At 45.4% G+C, this 14921-nt stretch overlaps 1 protein-coding gene across 25 annotated transcripts in view; it reads right to left on the bottom strand.

Moving 5' to 3' along the window:
* The window catches only part of Ikzf1 (IKAROS family zinc finger 1), a 91302-nt gene extending 78350 nt beyond the window's left edge, over nt 1-12952 (bottom strand). For 3 of the 25 annotated variants that reach the window (XM_060365673.1, XM_060365674.1, XM_060365676.1), the window contains exon 1: nt 12753-12951. In XM_060365673.1, coding sequence (XP_060221656.1) covers nt 12753-12810 — 58 coding nt within the window. In that variant the 5' untranslated portion in view covers nt 12811-12951. Of the gene's footprint in view, nt 1-7666; nt 8394-11461; nt 11948-12202; nt 12261-12752 lie in introns of those variants that run through there. The other 22 variants (XM_060365671.1, XM_060365678.1, XM_060365675.1 and 19 more) reach the window with 19 other exon arrangements.
* Between the last annotated feature and the right edge of the window lie 1969 nt (nt 12953-14921).

The following is a 14921-nucleotide window of genomic DNA, read 5'->3' as shown; positions in this document are numbered from 1 at the left end:
ACAGAGAAGTGAGACCACTGACAGTACTTGGATCAAGTCCCTGTGGGCACTGTGGCAAAAGTGGTGCCTTTCAGGATCTTAGAAGCTCACCTCAGCACATGGCTGCTCTGCTGGGTCCCTTTGAGACAGATATCCTGCCCACTAGGACAGGCGGACCCTTGTGATACAGTCTACCTCACTTTGATTTTCATGCACATCTTCAATCTCACCTTCTCTGGACTTGTAACTCATATAGTGGTCCCTTGCTTTGTTTAAAGTTCAACCATAAACAACACTTTCAGCTAGTTGATACTTTTTAAGCTAAGGGTTGGAATTAGTCTGTCCCATGTCCTATGAATTCTGCACCCGGACCTGTCTGACATCACTGCAGTGACTTCACAAGCCCCTCGAACTTTCCAAAACCAAAGGTCTGCTCCTTTTTGGGTAAAGACTGAGGAAGTAATCTACCAGTGGCAGAGTGAGGGAGAGATAGATTTGGCCTCTCTCAAGGCAAAGTTTACCAAGGACATCCTAAGTATCATGAAGGACTCTAACCCATCCCTGGGTACCACTCTGACTACCAGGGGCTGTTTACGAAACACATTCCAAAGCACCTCTTCTGCCATGGAGAAGCAATGCAGAGCATCTAAGGGGGAAAGGTAGGATTTAAAGGGCCAGAAAGATGTCTCAACAGATAAATGTGATGTCCTCAAGCCTGGCAACCCAAGTTTGATTCCCCAGGAGCCACATGATGGAAGAAGAGAACTGACTCTCACAGGCTGACCTCTGACCTCCACATGTACGTGTGTGCATGCACACACACACGCACACAATCAGAAATGAATACATTTTTAAAAACTTTTAAAAAGTTAAGATTTTTAAGCTCAGTTATGTTATGGTCTCAGCTTTAAAAAAAAGAGGAGCTTTCATTTACTAAAAGGAGTTAATGACTAAAGCGAATTAATGGCATGCTTTCCCAAATTTTGACCAATTTGAAATGCTAGTATCTTCAGGTCTCAGCGTGGGTGTCAGAAGGAATAAGTCTATCACAGACACGTGTAGTGGTGGTCTACTTTTCATGGGAAAAGCAAACAATCTCAGGTAAGAGCCAACCCAACGGAGAAAGTGCCACAGTTTCAGTAAAGTAGCTCTCGCCTGTGCAGCTCTAAACATGAATGCTTTTATTGTTTCTTTGGAGCAAGCAGTTCTGAGTCTTGCACAAAGGGAAATAGATGCAGAGATAAGTGCAGGCCAGCATGACAGAGGCTGCCCAAGGCTGGCCCTTTAGGACAGTGAGCACTGAGGCCTCCCTCATAACCCACCATCCCTCCAGACCTCTTTGCATTTCCTGTCTTTTTTAATCTAACTATTTTCTCATCTCTATTTCCGCGTCTCTCTCTCTCTTCCCTCCCGTCCCTCTCTCTTCCTGTCTGTTCTCTCTCTCTATCTCTTTTTTTTTCTGATTAAACAGAGACAAACAGGTTTCGTTGCCTTGGTTCAGATAGGAGTCAACACATCTCCAACCTTAGAGAAGAGCCCTGAAGGGTAGGAAGATAGGTGCCAGGTTTCAGAATGCAAAGGAAGGGCCCCATTGCTGTGGGGACCAGGCAGGAAGCAAAGACACAGTGCTTCTAAAGACTATGGAAGTCTTCCTGGGAGAGCAGGGGCCTTTCCTCTTGCCACACAGAGGCCACTGCCACCAGGCTGGAACCTGGCTGGCTCCTGGGAGAAGCGTTTAACAGCCCTGGGCAGTTGCTGCCTCCAGGTAAGCTGCTAGGCCAGGTCTACCTTAGTGCTGGCTCATTTCTAATGTGCAAGGCCCAGAGGAGGGCTTACTAGAGCTCAGGACCACACAAGTCATCAAGAGGCACCGGCAGGTCTTCTTACAGCAAGCACCTCTCCCCATGGGGGTGCTTGATGTCATAACTCAGTTGCCCTTTCCAGAGTTTTCACAAGCTGAGCCTACACTTATTACATCAAAATGAAAAACTAGATACCAGTCAGAAACCACAAACGTCTTTCTTTTCAAGTTTCCCAAATGGTATGGCTATCAGAGAACTGCTAAGCACATGGCACACAAAGCTTGCTGCAGGCAGGAGTAGAGCTCGGTAGATATTAGCCTGTTACCTGGCCTGTACTGTACTTCCACAAGCTTTGAAAAATGTCCTCTGAGATTTACAGACACTGTACGTTAACTTTTGTATTTATTTTCAAGGAAAATGCCCTCCCCTCTCCCAAAACTGCCTAGTTATCTCTCTGCTGACATATATTATAGATATGCAGTGACACACACACACATATGTGCAGTGACATACATATATCTATATCTATATCTATCTATATCTATATCTATGTATGTATGTATGTATGTATGTATGTATGTATATATATATTTTGAGGACCTTAACTACAGCAAAAAAAGGAAAAACACAGGCACCTTTTAGGCAGCCCATTATACGTGAGCCATTTGAGAGCTAAACTGTTAAGCTTTCTGAGATTGTGAACACCCTGCCTTGCCCAGCATTTTATTGGACAGCTTGGCTCAGAGTCCAGCATAGAGCTAGCATCCAATGGCTATTTGTCAACGAGATCTGCTTTCTCATTTCTATTTTGCAGAACAGAAGACTAAGGCCGAGAGCAGACTTGCCTGCCCAAGGCTATGTCCAACAAACAGTAGAGCTGAGCTCTGAACTCAGGGCCCTATCTGCCTTCTGCTCTAGAAACTCCAGAAACGTAACACAGTGGTAACAAGATCCACATGCCTGATAGAAAAAAAAAAGCAGCCACTTATATTTGGCAAGAATATAAACTCACTCTTTTCAATAGCCTGAAACCCAGACAAACTTCATAAGGGAACTTCTGAAGCACCATTAAATTCTGGTTGTACAGTTAGTTACACACACATGCCTGGTGGTTTTCTTTATGGCTGGTGAAGCTGCCCCAGGGATACTTGGAACTAGCTACTTAGACACTCAATAGTGCTTGTTCTGATGGCAGTAAGTAAATGTGTGTGTGTGAGTGTGTATGGGGAGCAGGGTTGAGTCCAAGACTATAACCTATTAAAAATGCCTAGGTCACAGACCTCTTTAATAAAACACATTATTCTGTGAGAGACATGTCTTTTCATCTGTACACTGAAGATTTCATTTTTGCAAATTTATCATATCACTGCGAATTACACTGTATTTTTTCAAAAGGAATGCTTCAAGAGAAAGGCCAGCAATATTCAAAGTCTTTGTATCTAGTAAGAGACCTTCTAGCTCTGCGTAACAATTTGACAAAACAGGTTGGGAGAACATAAAAACTTCTGAGCACTCACTCCTATTTCATCTCTGATTCTTTTCTCTTTTCAAAAATTAGCTGCCAATCTACACATTTTCATGATTATTTCCCAGAGCTTTGCTGGTGCAAATAACAATGAAAAACAAGATTCAAACAGGAGCACAGGAATCCAATTTAGTGTTCAGCACACCCCTCCTCCCACATTCAGCTAAGCTGCAGAAGGTTCCAGCAGTTTGTTCTGTGAACCTTCTCCAGGGCAAATCACTCAGATGAGCAGCCCTGGCTTCACATTTTTCCCTCTGTGGGCAGAAACTGATATGCAAAAGGAGAAGGGTCAAAGGGAAGTGCAGAAGTCTTAAAAAAAAATACAGCCAAGGGGCCAAGGCAATGCCTCAGTCCATAAAGCGCCTGCCAGGCAAGCATGAGGAACTGAGTTTAATCCCAGGAATCCACAGAGAAAGTCTAGTAAGGCAACTGTAATTCCAGTGCTAGGGAGGTGGGGACAGAAAGATCTGTGAGACTAGATGTTAGGGACAGACTCTGGCCTGGAGACATAGGGGGAGAGATTGAAGGAAATTCTCCATTTTGATCTCTGGCCTTTGCACATACACTGCATGCCTTCACACACAGGTGCACCTATACATGAACATGTATACACACATACCATACACACATGAGAGAGAGAGAGAGACAGACAGACAGAGAGAGAGAGAGAGAGAGAGAGAGAGAGAGAGAAGGAAAGACAGCACAAAATAAAGATAAAAACCCATGACTGAACACCTGTTCTGTGCCATGTAAGAGAAAATGGTGGAACCAGGCACCGTGGCTCACACTTGTAATCCCAGGACTTTCAAAGGGGCATGTGAGTTTCAGAGCAGCCCAGGCTATGTATGAGTTTATGAGTCTCAGCCTAGCCTGGGCAACAGGGTGAATTCCCCGCGCTACAGTAATAAAAAGGAAAGATGGTGGATTTATACAAGAAAGACTGCTTAAAAAATGTCGACAATGGAATTGGGGACAAGAGGGTCACAAGTGTCCTGGCATGACAGTCAGTGTTACTTTTGCTCTCTCCTCCCTCAGGTAAGCCATGTTCACACACAAAGCTATGTTTCCTGTCTATCCTACACACCGGCCACCCACTCACAGCAACGGAGGTGAGACACGCAGTTATAATTAACATGCTTTCTGATTTGGACCATCGTCACTGCCCACTTCGCAAGGAACTTCCTCAAATATAAATTGCCTTTCACACTTCATCACTTAAGGGAAAAAAAAAAGTATAAGTTTAGAAATATTTTCTTCTGCCCTCTTACTGTGGAAGACCATTATGCATGGCCTGGAGTAGTGTGAGAGAATGGAAATGTAGCACAAATGAGATTTCTATCTTTAAAATACAGCAACAGCTTCCACAAGACTGATTCACACAGATAGTTCCCAAAGTGCTGATGGTTTGTAATTGTTAAAAAGAGATGGCAGAGCCCTGTTCTCCCAAGCTTTTATTAGCTCTAGTTTGTTTTAAAAGAGATAAGTACAAACTTACAACATTATTATTATTTTTTTAATTTGGTAAAGGAATGCAGTGTTACAAAAAGACAAAACAAATCAAAACAACAACAACAAAAATAAAACCACACAGTATCTCATTGTGACTTTTGGCAGTGAAATTACATAGACATACAAGTAAATTCTGTCAAGTGGACACTTGAAAATACAACCTTAAAGTTATATCTGGTGGGAAAAACCCCACTTGTACATCCATAACATTAAGAAAAGTTTACCTCTGATGCTGCTGTTTCTACAACTCTACTTTGCTTAAAAGGGTCTGGGCCAGCTTATTTGCCCAAGGCTTTACATTGTTTAGGCTTAAAGAAGTTAAACCATGCAGAACTTCACTGAGCTATCATCCTATTGTTCAGGAAGCCTTACGTGCACACTGAGCAAATGTAACCGAGAAGGCAGTCTGACTTGGCTTGTTCGCTGCTGATACTGAGCAGTTCTTCCCAGGTACCATCCTACATTGCTTTTCATTTTACTTATCGTCTCAACAAGATGGGACACTGTTCACGTTCCAGGTCAGAATCGTTACTGAGCTCACTGAGACAAACACTGGCCTCTTATCATTTGAAATATAAAAGGCCACTGTGGCATACCCCAGACATAATAAGGAGCATCTAGTCTCTGCTTCCGAGAGGAGGACAGATTACTGATTGTTATTCGGTTAGGGTAGGCCACATGAACTCTGTGTCCATTTTCCCTAAAGCACTGGAATTGATGTTAGCTTTATTCACAGCACCTGTAAAATTCAATTATCATCACTTAAAATGAAATAACTTTTGAATAAAAACTATTAAAATATTAACATGTAATATGTTCTCATTTCAAAGCTGTGTTCACAGTATTCTAATTTAGATTAAAAAATTGAGTTCCCTAAATCACATCATGGTCTTTTAAGGACTTTAGTACTTTTAAGGGCTTTAGTACTTTGCTCACTCAACTTCTGATGGGGTAAACAAGACACTTGTAGCGTCAACAGAGGGAAAAATCAGTTATCTAATAGCTACTATGGACAATAAACTGAATAACGACAGGAAAAACAACACTTGACTATCTACATTGGCTTTCCAGTCGGATCCCAAGGAACTTCATTTTTTCTTTTTCTTTTTTAATTTCATTGTATAATACGGCTCAGTAGCAGTGTCCTCTCATCCAGACCAGGGGGCATCCTCAAGACTTTCATGCCAAAGCCATGCATCATGAACAAGATTGAGATGTAATGTGTGTCCACCCAACCCAGGCCATTTGGATGGATTTTATCATCCTCCACCTTCAGCCTGCAAGGATCCTCATGCAAACCCAGGAGACAAGGGTCATCAGCTGAACCTTATGGAACCTCACAACTTCCTCATTTGTACAGTTACAAAAATCAGCGTGTCTATTTATAATTGGGCAGAAAATGCTCTTGTCCTTTAGAAAGCCAAATGCAGGGGAGCTCAGTTTTAGTGCCAGCTAGGACTGTTCTGCCGTCTTCCAGCTGACAAGGACAATGAGTTTTCCATGCTCTAAGTCTTTTTTAGAAAAGTTCACAACTTCGACAAAAGTCCTGCACGCTCTTAATAAAACTGAAATCCTTTAAATTCAGTCAGACATATATAACCTCATGATAAAGTACCAACACATTCTTGGTGGGAAAGAACTAGACCTTTCCAAACCATGTTTAAAAAAGTAATGGACATCCTTTGCTTTAAGGACCTGAGGCAATTAAAAGCTGGTTTTCATTTGATGAAGTGGGATACACAATTTACCTGTTTTTTTTTTTTTTTACAACAGGTCTCTTTGAATATCACTTTAGTTTTCTACTCTACACAAACAAGGGAGAGAAGGTCACTTTTTTCAGGCTGAAAGTGGGGCTTGCACTAGGGGGTCGATGGCTTTCTCTAGTTTCCACTAAAAGCATTGGGGCACATTTCAGGGAGCCTCAGGTAAGCTTGCAAAAGGTCAGTGCCTCATTTTCATGTCTCTCAAAGATGCTAAATTAAATATCCCACCCATTAGGTCAAAGGAATTATCTTGTGGGATTTTATTTGCTCCAAATTTACCAGTGAAAATGTGATATGACAGAAAATTATCAAAACCTGCTAAGGTGGTCCTCAGAGAATGGCTAGCTTTGGCAAAAGATTATTCCAAACCACATTGTTCATCTTCCAACAGTTTGAACATAACAGAAACTGACATACAGCGTAGAGTCAGTGTGGAATTTCAAAAAACACAGCACATACACACAAAAATTTACTTGATGTATCTACGTGTATGTATGTATGTATGTGTGTATATATGGACTACGAAGAATGTTCTTCATGAATTGGTTGTTTCAATAGTTTAGCCAAAATAACACATACATCAGAAAAAAGGAAAGAAAAAGGAGAGAATGTGAGAAAGAAAGGAAAACAGCTTGGGACAGCATCAGCTTTCTCTTCAGACTCTGTAGTCTATTACACGTAACCCTCCACCCATCAGCTTAAACTTTTGTTTTGAAAATGGTGGCAAGTGTCATATTTGCTGCAGAGGTGAGCTGTTTCCTGAAGAAAAATGAATCACTGCACACTCGATTGAGAAAAAAATGAAGAAAGCCCTTTTGCTCTAATTAGGGCCCATTTTAAGCAATTCATTAAGCCGTGGCCCCGTGCCACAAGCCATCAGGAGGTGGAGCATGGGTCTAACTTCAGAGCAGAGCACACAGATGGAGCCTAATGATGCTCTCCATCACCGCAAGACAGGGAGCTGGGCAGGGGTGTCAGGGAGGTGCTCTGGATGAAGGCTGCTCGCCAAAACCCCTGGCAGGAAATGGAAGGAACACTGGCTAGATCAAGTCAAGCAAACACAAGAAGCCAAACGACGTGACACTCACCACCAAACTCGTGCCTCCCCAAGGCCAACCAAGAGCTGCCTCTCTCTGCCACACAAATCCAGCCTTGGTCTGAGTCTCCTCTCAGTATCCACCTAGGAAGGACCCTGGTCCCTGGGTGGGCCTCAGATCCCTCTTCCTCCAAGGTCCCACTGCCGCCTTCACACACCACTGGGGTTCAGAGATAGGTGGAACCAGTAGCCCAAGTATGCAAAGAAGGAGGGAAGCTAGTTTTCTCTCAGGGAAGCACACACAGGAAGGGAGCCTGTGCTTCCTGTCCTAACCAAAATGAGTTCAGAAATCATTCGGATGTCTGATTTGTCAGACAGAGGGTGGAAAGGGGTGTTCTTTTAATCAACAGGAATTGTGACTTCCCCCTGGCGAGAAATGGTCATGGGAGAAAAGCAGCAGGGCCAGGCCTGCAAAGGAAAAGGCCAATGGCTCCCATGCCTGAGACTTGGTTTTTCAGCTTTTTTTCTTTCTTTTTTTTTTTTTAACATTAATCGGCAGCTGGTTGGCTGAAGACACCCTGGTATCCATTTATTTATCACAGTCTAACATGAAAATGGGAAAATGCCAATGAAAATAATTTGCCAGTTGTCCTTAAATTGTGCCTCAGCCAGACATATCATATCCCCTTGGGACCTTCTCACGAAGAATAGCAGGATACCTTAAAACCAGGGCAAACACCCATTTTCCCCTCAGAAATACTTCGTAAATCATACTTTGTTGTCTGACATAGTTCACTTATAACAGGTGGTACTGAACGCAAAAAAAAAAATGCTTACACAAGTCTTAAACAAAATTGTTACATTATCATCCTGCAGCTAAGGGCTACATCAAACAAACACTATCAAAGAGGTGGCACTGAAATTCTAAGAACATGAACATATGTTCCAACAATGGGACAGAATAAGCTGAGGTATAAAGCTAGTTACTAAATTGAAAGGAATGTGAGGAAGCAGAGGTTTACATGGAGAACAAGGGTGTGAATATTTCATCAGCACCACCGTGATGGATCCTAAAGCCTAGATTAAGAAAAAAAAGTGTGTGTGCCTTTTTTGAGCAATGATCAAGATCTCTTCCGAGATGTGAAATGGATTTCTGTTTCTCTCTCTGTATCCCCAGGAGAGATCACCTGTTGCATTTAAATTTCATGTGTTTTTCTATAAAATGTAATGATCACACGATGAACCTATGAAATGAAGAAGCCTGAGAGAGCTAGAAAAGAGAACAGTCCTGTTCATAGGTTTCTAGCCAGAGCAGGAGCTACAGCTAAAAGGAGGAACCACAATGTCCCAAAATATTTGCTGGCCTTAAAAACAGGCATCGGAAGCTAATGGCTCCCAAGGAAGTCAGAGGCTCTTGGCTTGCCTTCTGAGGCTGAAATCACTTCCATCATTTTCCTCAGAACATGGCAAGCTTATTTTACAGAGAGATTGCTCTGAACTGTCAAATATTCCAGGGGATATAATGCTATTCTCACTAGAGTTGATGGATCTTGACTAACTGCAGTAATAGTACACGAATGTGCAAAACTTGGCAACCACTCAAAATTACCTAGTATTATAAAACTAACATGATCCACACCCAAATTGCCATTACAGAGAAACCATTTTTATGTTATACTTAAAAAAAAGTGAAAAGTAAATAAGATGAAGGAAATTTATCCCTCATGACAGGTCTATTTGATGTGAAAACTTCTTCCATTGCTTCTTTCAAGCCTCTCTCACGCCACACGAGTGTGTGTGTGACGCGTGCAAGCAGGCGTACAAACGTGCACATGTAATTTATTTCCTATATGTCAATATAAATAATCCTGATATATGATCCTCTCGAAGTTCAGAAGTTCTGACATTCTCAGCAACGAAGTGCAGTTATATTAACTAAATATAAAACACACAAATTCAAATCAAGGAAAAAACTTCCCGAAACCAAAGAAACATCATCCTTATACTCAGCCTCGAGTGAAGTAAAGAAAATTCGGGGGCCTACGTCCCTGCCAGGCTTTAGACCTCTGGGCCAATGACTTCAGCGTGATCTTGATTGTTCAACAATGGCAATGCTGCAGGAACAGCCACCATTTGCTTTCTCTTTAGGAGAAAACATACAAACTTCCCCAAAGAGGCGAACACCATGCTCTCACACTTTCTTAGTAGCCCCTGTCTGCTTGTGTAGCCACCCTGGTGGGCTATTATTGCTATGATGCTTCTAAATTTGGGGGGATACTTGGGGTCTGGCCCTTCAATTAAAACACCAATGTATTAAACAAACAAGTACCTTGGAATTTCTTAACTCTAGGTTTCAGTTATTACCAGGAATAACAACAACAAAAATCCAAAGTCATTAGACTCAAAACATTTTGGCCATCAGCAATAGTGCACTGTAAGCCTTGGAAGCACATTTTATCCTGTGCTAAAAAGGAACAGCCATGCATGTTTGTGGGGAAAGTTGAAATTATACATGTTTTATCAAAACAAATTGTACAGTCTATAAAAATGCTCTACTGTTATTTACATGGATGTGCCTACATTATGTCCTCATCATGTTCTGTGTATTAAAGGGTGCTGATCCAATGTAAGCAGATGAATCTTTTGTCATGGATATTTGTCCCCGTTTAAATTTTGAGTCACATGCCAAATAATCTGATTTGTCCCTGAAATGATCTGGACACACACTAACATAATATGAATAATGTTTAAATTTTTACTTTAATACTTTCATAGAAAAAGAATGAATTCAAGTAATCTCATAGAACAAATATCTTCAAACAAAGAAGCTGAAGCAGGCGCTGGGGTTTTCTTACAGATTTCATCTTCCTCTCAATTCATAACCAAAACGAACCAATCATTAAAAGCATTTCAATGTCTATGAAAAACATTATACATATTACACATTTTCAACAATTAAAAACATTTTTTTTTTTTTTACAGGTAGGTTGGGCCAGTAAATTCCTATTTCCCAAACACCACTTTGGTTACGGAAGTTTAAAACAAGGCAGCTCAAAGATGAAATACTTGTCTGCACCGAGAATAGAAATTATGCGTGGGTAACTTGAGCAAAACCGTACGTTAAAATTCACTCTTGGTGGGCTTCAGACCGAAAGAAAATGGAAACTGCTTCTGGCTCAGACCTTTTGAATTGGTACCCCTTTGGGTCACCGGATGCCATATCCTGCACTTACAAATTAGAAGGAAAGCAAAAGCTCATAGATTCCTTGGGAATCACCAGTGATGCCTGGCAATTAAAAACAAAACAACAACACACATTTCAAATAAATTGCAAGCATCCTGATGCCTCTGTGATAGTTTCCTGACCTGGGGTCACGCTGTGCGATGAGCAAAGTACGCTTTCAATACTCAGATCACTTCTGTTTTGCACAAAGCAAACTCAGACAGGATCTTACCAGAAAAGCTAATAGCTCTCGCAGCATCAAAAATAAGGAGTCTTTCCCCGTGACTTTGAAAATGCTGGCTTCTGTGATCTCTCTAGATATGTCGATATAAGCCTAAACATAGCAGGACATGCTCTTCGTGGGGCCCCGGGTTACTCAGAAATGCCTCAGGCTGGCCTGGTCTCGCACCTGCAGCCCCAACCTAAAATGACAGAAGTTTTGACTTAAGTCATAGCAGTCCTCAGAAAGAAAAAAAAAAAAAAAAGAAGATAGACGTGAGCGACACGGGCACTATGAATTTCGAACGACTCTCCTTCCTTTCTTACTTCTAATTATATAGATTAAAAAAAAATCCATCAGTTACCCCAAGTTTTCCTACTGAAATTTAATTTGAAAAGACTCACGTGGATTTGTGCGCCGCGCTTTGGGGGCCAAGACTGATCCTGGGGCGTGAAGAGCAGCCGGGAATATGGGATTCCTGCACCCCGCGGGACCTACCGGGTGTCTGCCCGCCTGGGCCGAGCGTCCCGGGATGGGCTGCTCTGCGCCGGGCTGCCGCTGTGCCGGCCCGGGCGCGGCCGCTCAGGCACTTGTTAGAGTGCCCTGCTAAGTTGGCGGCCGAGCAATTCCCAGCTTTCTTTCACAATGACTTCCTCAAGTTGCTCACTCGCATTGTTCCCCATTTCTCGCCGCACTCCCCGCCCCCCGCGGCTCCGACCCGGCTCTGGAGCCCCCGGGCCGCCCGGCCGTCCCGCGCGACAGCGCCGCCCGCGGGCAGCGCACCTGGCCCGGGTCCCCGCGCCGCCACCTGCGGCCGCCCGGAGCGCGCTCCCCGAGCCCCGCACCAAACTTTGGGCTGGGGCACGCGACCCGCCTCCCGCTCTGCTGGTCCCACAGCCCACCCGGGCCCCGCGCGCGAACGCCTGCGGCTTCGGGACACCGGCGGGGACGCGGAGCCGGGCCGGGCCGACAGAGAGACTCAGAGAGAGAGGCGCCGTCCCGTCCCCGCGCCCGCAGCCGGGTCCCGCTGCGGGACCGTAACTCCGCGACCTGCCGGGCCGCGCGCGCGCACAAAGTTTGCAGCCACACCGGGGCTCGGGCTCGGCCGCCGAGGGACTCCGGGCGGCGGCGGGCACCGGCCGTACCTGCTGGCGCCGCCCGCGGCTGCAGCCCGCTCGCCCGCGCCGGGCCCGCTCGGCGCGCCGCCGCCACCCCCGCGCGCAGCGCGCCCGGGCCCTCCCCTCGCCTCCAAGCTTCCTCATTCCAGCGCAGCATCGCGCCGCTGCCCCGCTCGGGATGCGGCGGCGGATGGCTCTCTGCCCGCCGGCAGGCTCGGCTCAGCCGCGCCACCGCGGGACCCGCGCTCGACCCGCAGGGGTGCGGCACGTGCGGGCCCGCGGGGAGGGGGGGAGGGACCTGCCGGCCACAGCGCCACGAGCGGGACAGCCGGGCAGTCGTGACACAGGCTCACTAGCCCAGGTCGAGGGATACGGGACACTATAAAGCACTTTCCGCGGTGTCTAGGAGGGCCCGCTGCCTGAGCAGAGCCAGAGTCCCTGAAAACGGGACCCCTGGGCTCCCGCGTTCCGGCTCAGGCCCCAAGGTACTAATGCCCACCCTAAGGGGTGGGAAAAGTTGATCCTGTGCAAGTGAGGGGAAGGTGCAGTTGATTTTCCCAGACAACCAATGGAATACCTCTCGCGTCTCTTCCCTCCCACCTGCTCACAGCAGAAGTTAGGATGGCGCCTTCCATCCTGGCCTGTGTGCACGCGCCAGCTTGAAAAGGGTCTGTGCGCAGAGGTGGGAGCAGGGCAATCCTGCACCACGCTCCGCGGCGCCGCAGACCTTTCCCTGGCGTGTCAGGCACCGAGTGCCTGCGTAGAAACAGGACTGCAGCCTCTGACAGTGCACCCTTCACACTCTACAAAGAGACCATCGTCGTTCTGATTAGCTGGGCCACACCCGAAGGGGGCCAGGCAAGCGGTAACCCAGAGCACAGAGGGAGAATCTTGAATTCCATAGACACAGCAGTGTCCCTAGCGGGAAGGGCGGGGTGGGGTGGGGTCCTTGCCTCACCATGTTTCAAAGCCACTTAGTAAGAGAAAATAAAACTCTGGAGTACCCTTGAGAGGAGGGCAGACAGCTACCGTGTCTGGAAGGAAGATTCCCGGCCTCAAAAGGGTAGGTTGTGCAGGTAGAAAGGAAGACACAGACTTCCCAGGTGACAAGAGGAGCAAGCCACAGGGACAGGCAGAAAATACGACTCCAGGGCAGTTGAGTGTGGCTGGGGACACAGCTGTCCAGATGGTTATGGTCTGGCCGAGGAGGTTGCCATAGCAGGACCCATGTGCCTCAATGCCAGGGTTGGCCTCTGCTATCCTTGAGAGAAGTCCCTTCCATTCTCTAAGAGCCCAGTCAACACGCAGACAAGGTTTTCTTGGACCACTTAGAAAACAAGCACCAGTTTGCTCTTGCAGATGTTTCATTGTATGGAGAACCCAAGCCAGTCAATCCAGGGGTAAAACCCAGGGAGGCCAGACTTGTAAACTCCCCAGGGGTCCTGTCGCTAGCTCCCCCTTTTCCTTACGTCTAAGAGTATGTTGACTTTAAAAGGGTCCTGTCCGTATTCGCTGGGGGCTATAATCATCCAGTGCAAGGTGCAAGGGGAGGGAGATTAGATCGGTGCCAAAGAAGGGGTCTTGGACATCTCAGTTCTTCGATGCTCAGATATGTCTTAGACTTACCCTTAGACTTCAGCTATGTCTCTTTAGACGCCTCCCTGGTCCTTGGGAGTGGACTTAGGTGTGGTCCTGGCAAGGTGTATTTTCCTAAGTCTACAAGTATAGACTCCCTGGGCTTTCTGATATTACCTTATGGTCTTACATCCTCCAATCCCGTTTCCCCGTTATAACTGGGGGGGGGGGGCGGCAATGATAAATTCTCCCCTAAGGGATCATTTGAGAGTTAAGAAAGATCTATATTGAAGATGCTGCCACGATGCTTGAGGAGCAGAAGTATCAGTAAATGTTATTTATTTTTCAGCCCATTAGCCGCCAATATCTCTCTGTGGTGGAGGGCATACTGCAGAGGGAGGTTCTAAGGTCCATTTTCTGCTCACCCTCTCCCTCATGCAAGTGGAGCTTAATTTGGGGGTCCCCAGATGGACACCAAGAGACCAGCGGTCACTTAAAACATTGATGCCTTTAGAGATAAAAACCAAGATACTTTTTATGCCTGCCATTCTGTTTATGAACTAATAACATGTCTTGCCATTTTCAAAATGTTTATTAGTGCTTAATAATAATCACCGAGTTACCAGTTCTTCTGTTTGCAAGGTTTTTGTCTAAAGAATCACCACTCTCAGAATTAACCCCACGCTCCTTGTTCGGAACTCAGTACTGTAAGGACTCCATGGAGCTCTTTGTTCTCTCAGGGGCTGAAAGACACTTTCACGGAAAGTGAATTTTACAGGGTAAAGGGGTCTCTGGGATCCTGTGATTCAGCTAACAAGTGGTCAGTTTTCTGAAGTCACCTCACCTCTCCCAGCTTCAGGTTCTAGTCTTCAGTGTACGGCTTCCACAACAGTGTTGATGCTTAGGTGACGATGAAACAGGCCAGGCTTTTCTTCATTAAAAAAAAAAAAAAAAAAATTGTATCCATCCACTCTTCCTTGCTTCCTTCCTTGGAGGCAGGTTGCATGTATCCCAGGCGGGCCTCAAGCTCATTATGTAAAGAAGATGACATTGAACTTCTTTGTCATCCTGCTGCCTCCACCTCTCTCCCAAGTGCTAGGATCCCAAGTATGCTACCATATCATTTCCTCTATGCCATTGTTAATATAAGTATATATATTTTTTCAGTTTT

Source organism: Meriones unguiculatus, chromosome 12, assembly GCF_030254825.1.
Source record: "Meriones unguiculatus strain TT.TT164.6M chromosome 12, Bangor_MerUng_6.1, whole genome shotgun sequence".
Classification (NCBI taxonomy): domain Eukaryota; kingdom Metazoa; phylum Chordata; class Mammalia; order Rodentia; family Muridae; genus Meriones; species Meriones unguiculatus.
Note: the sequence above shows the minus strand (reverse complement) of the source record. Positions and strands in the feature narration are given on the sequence as shown.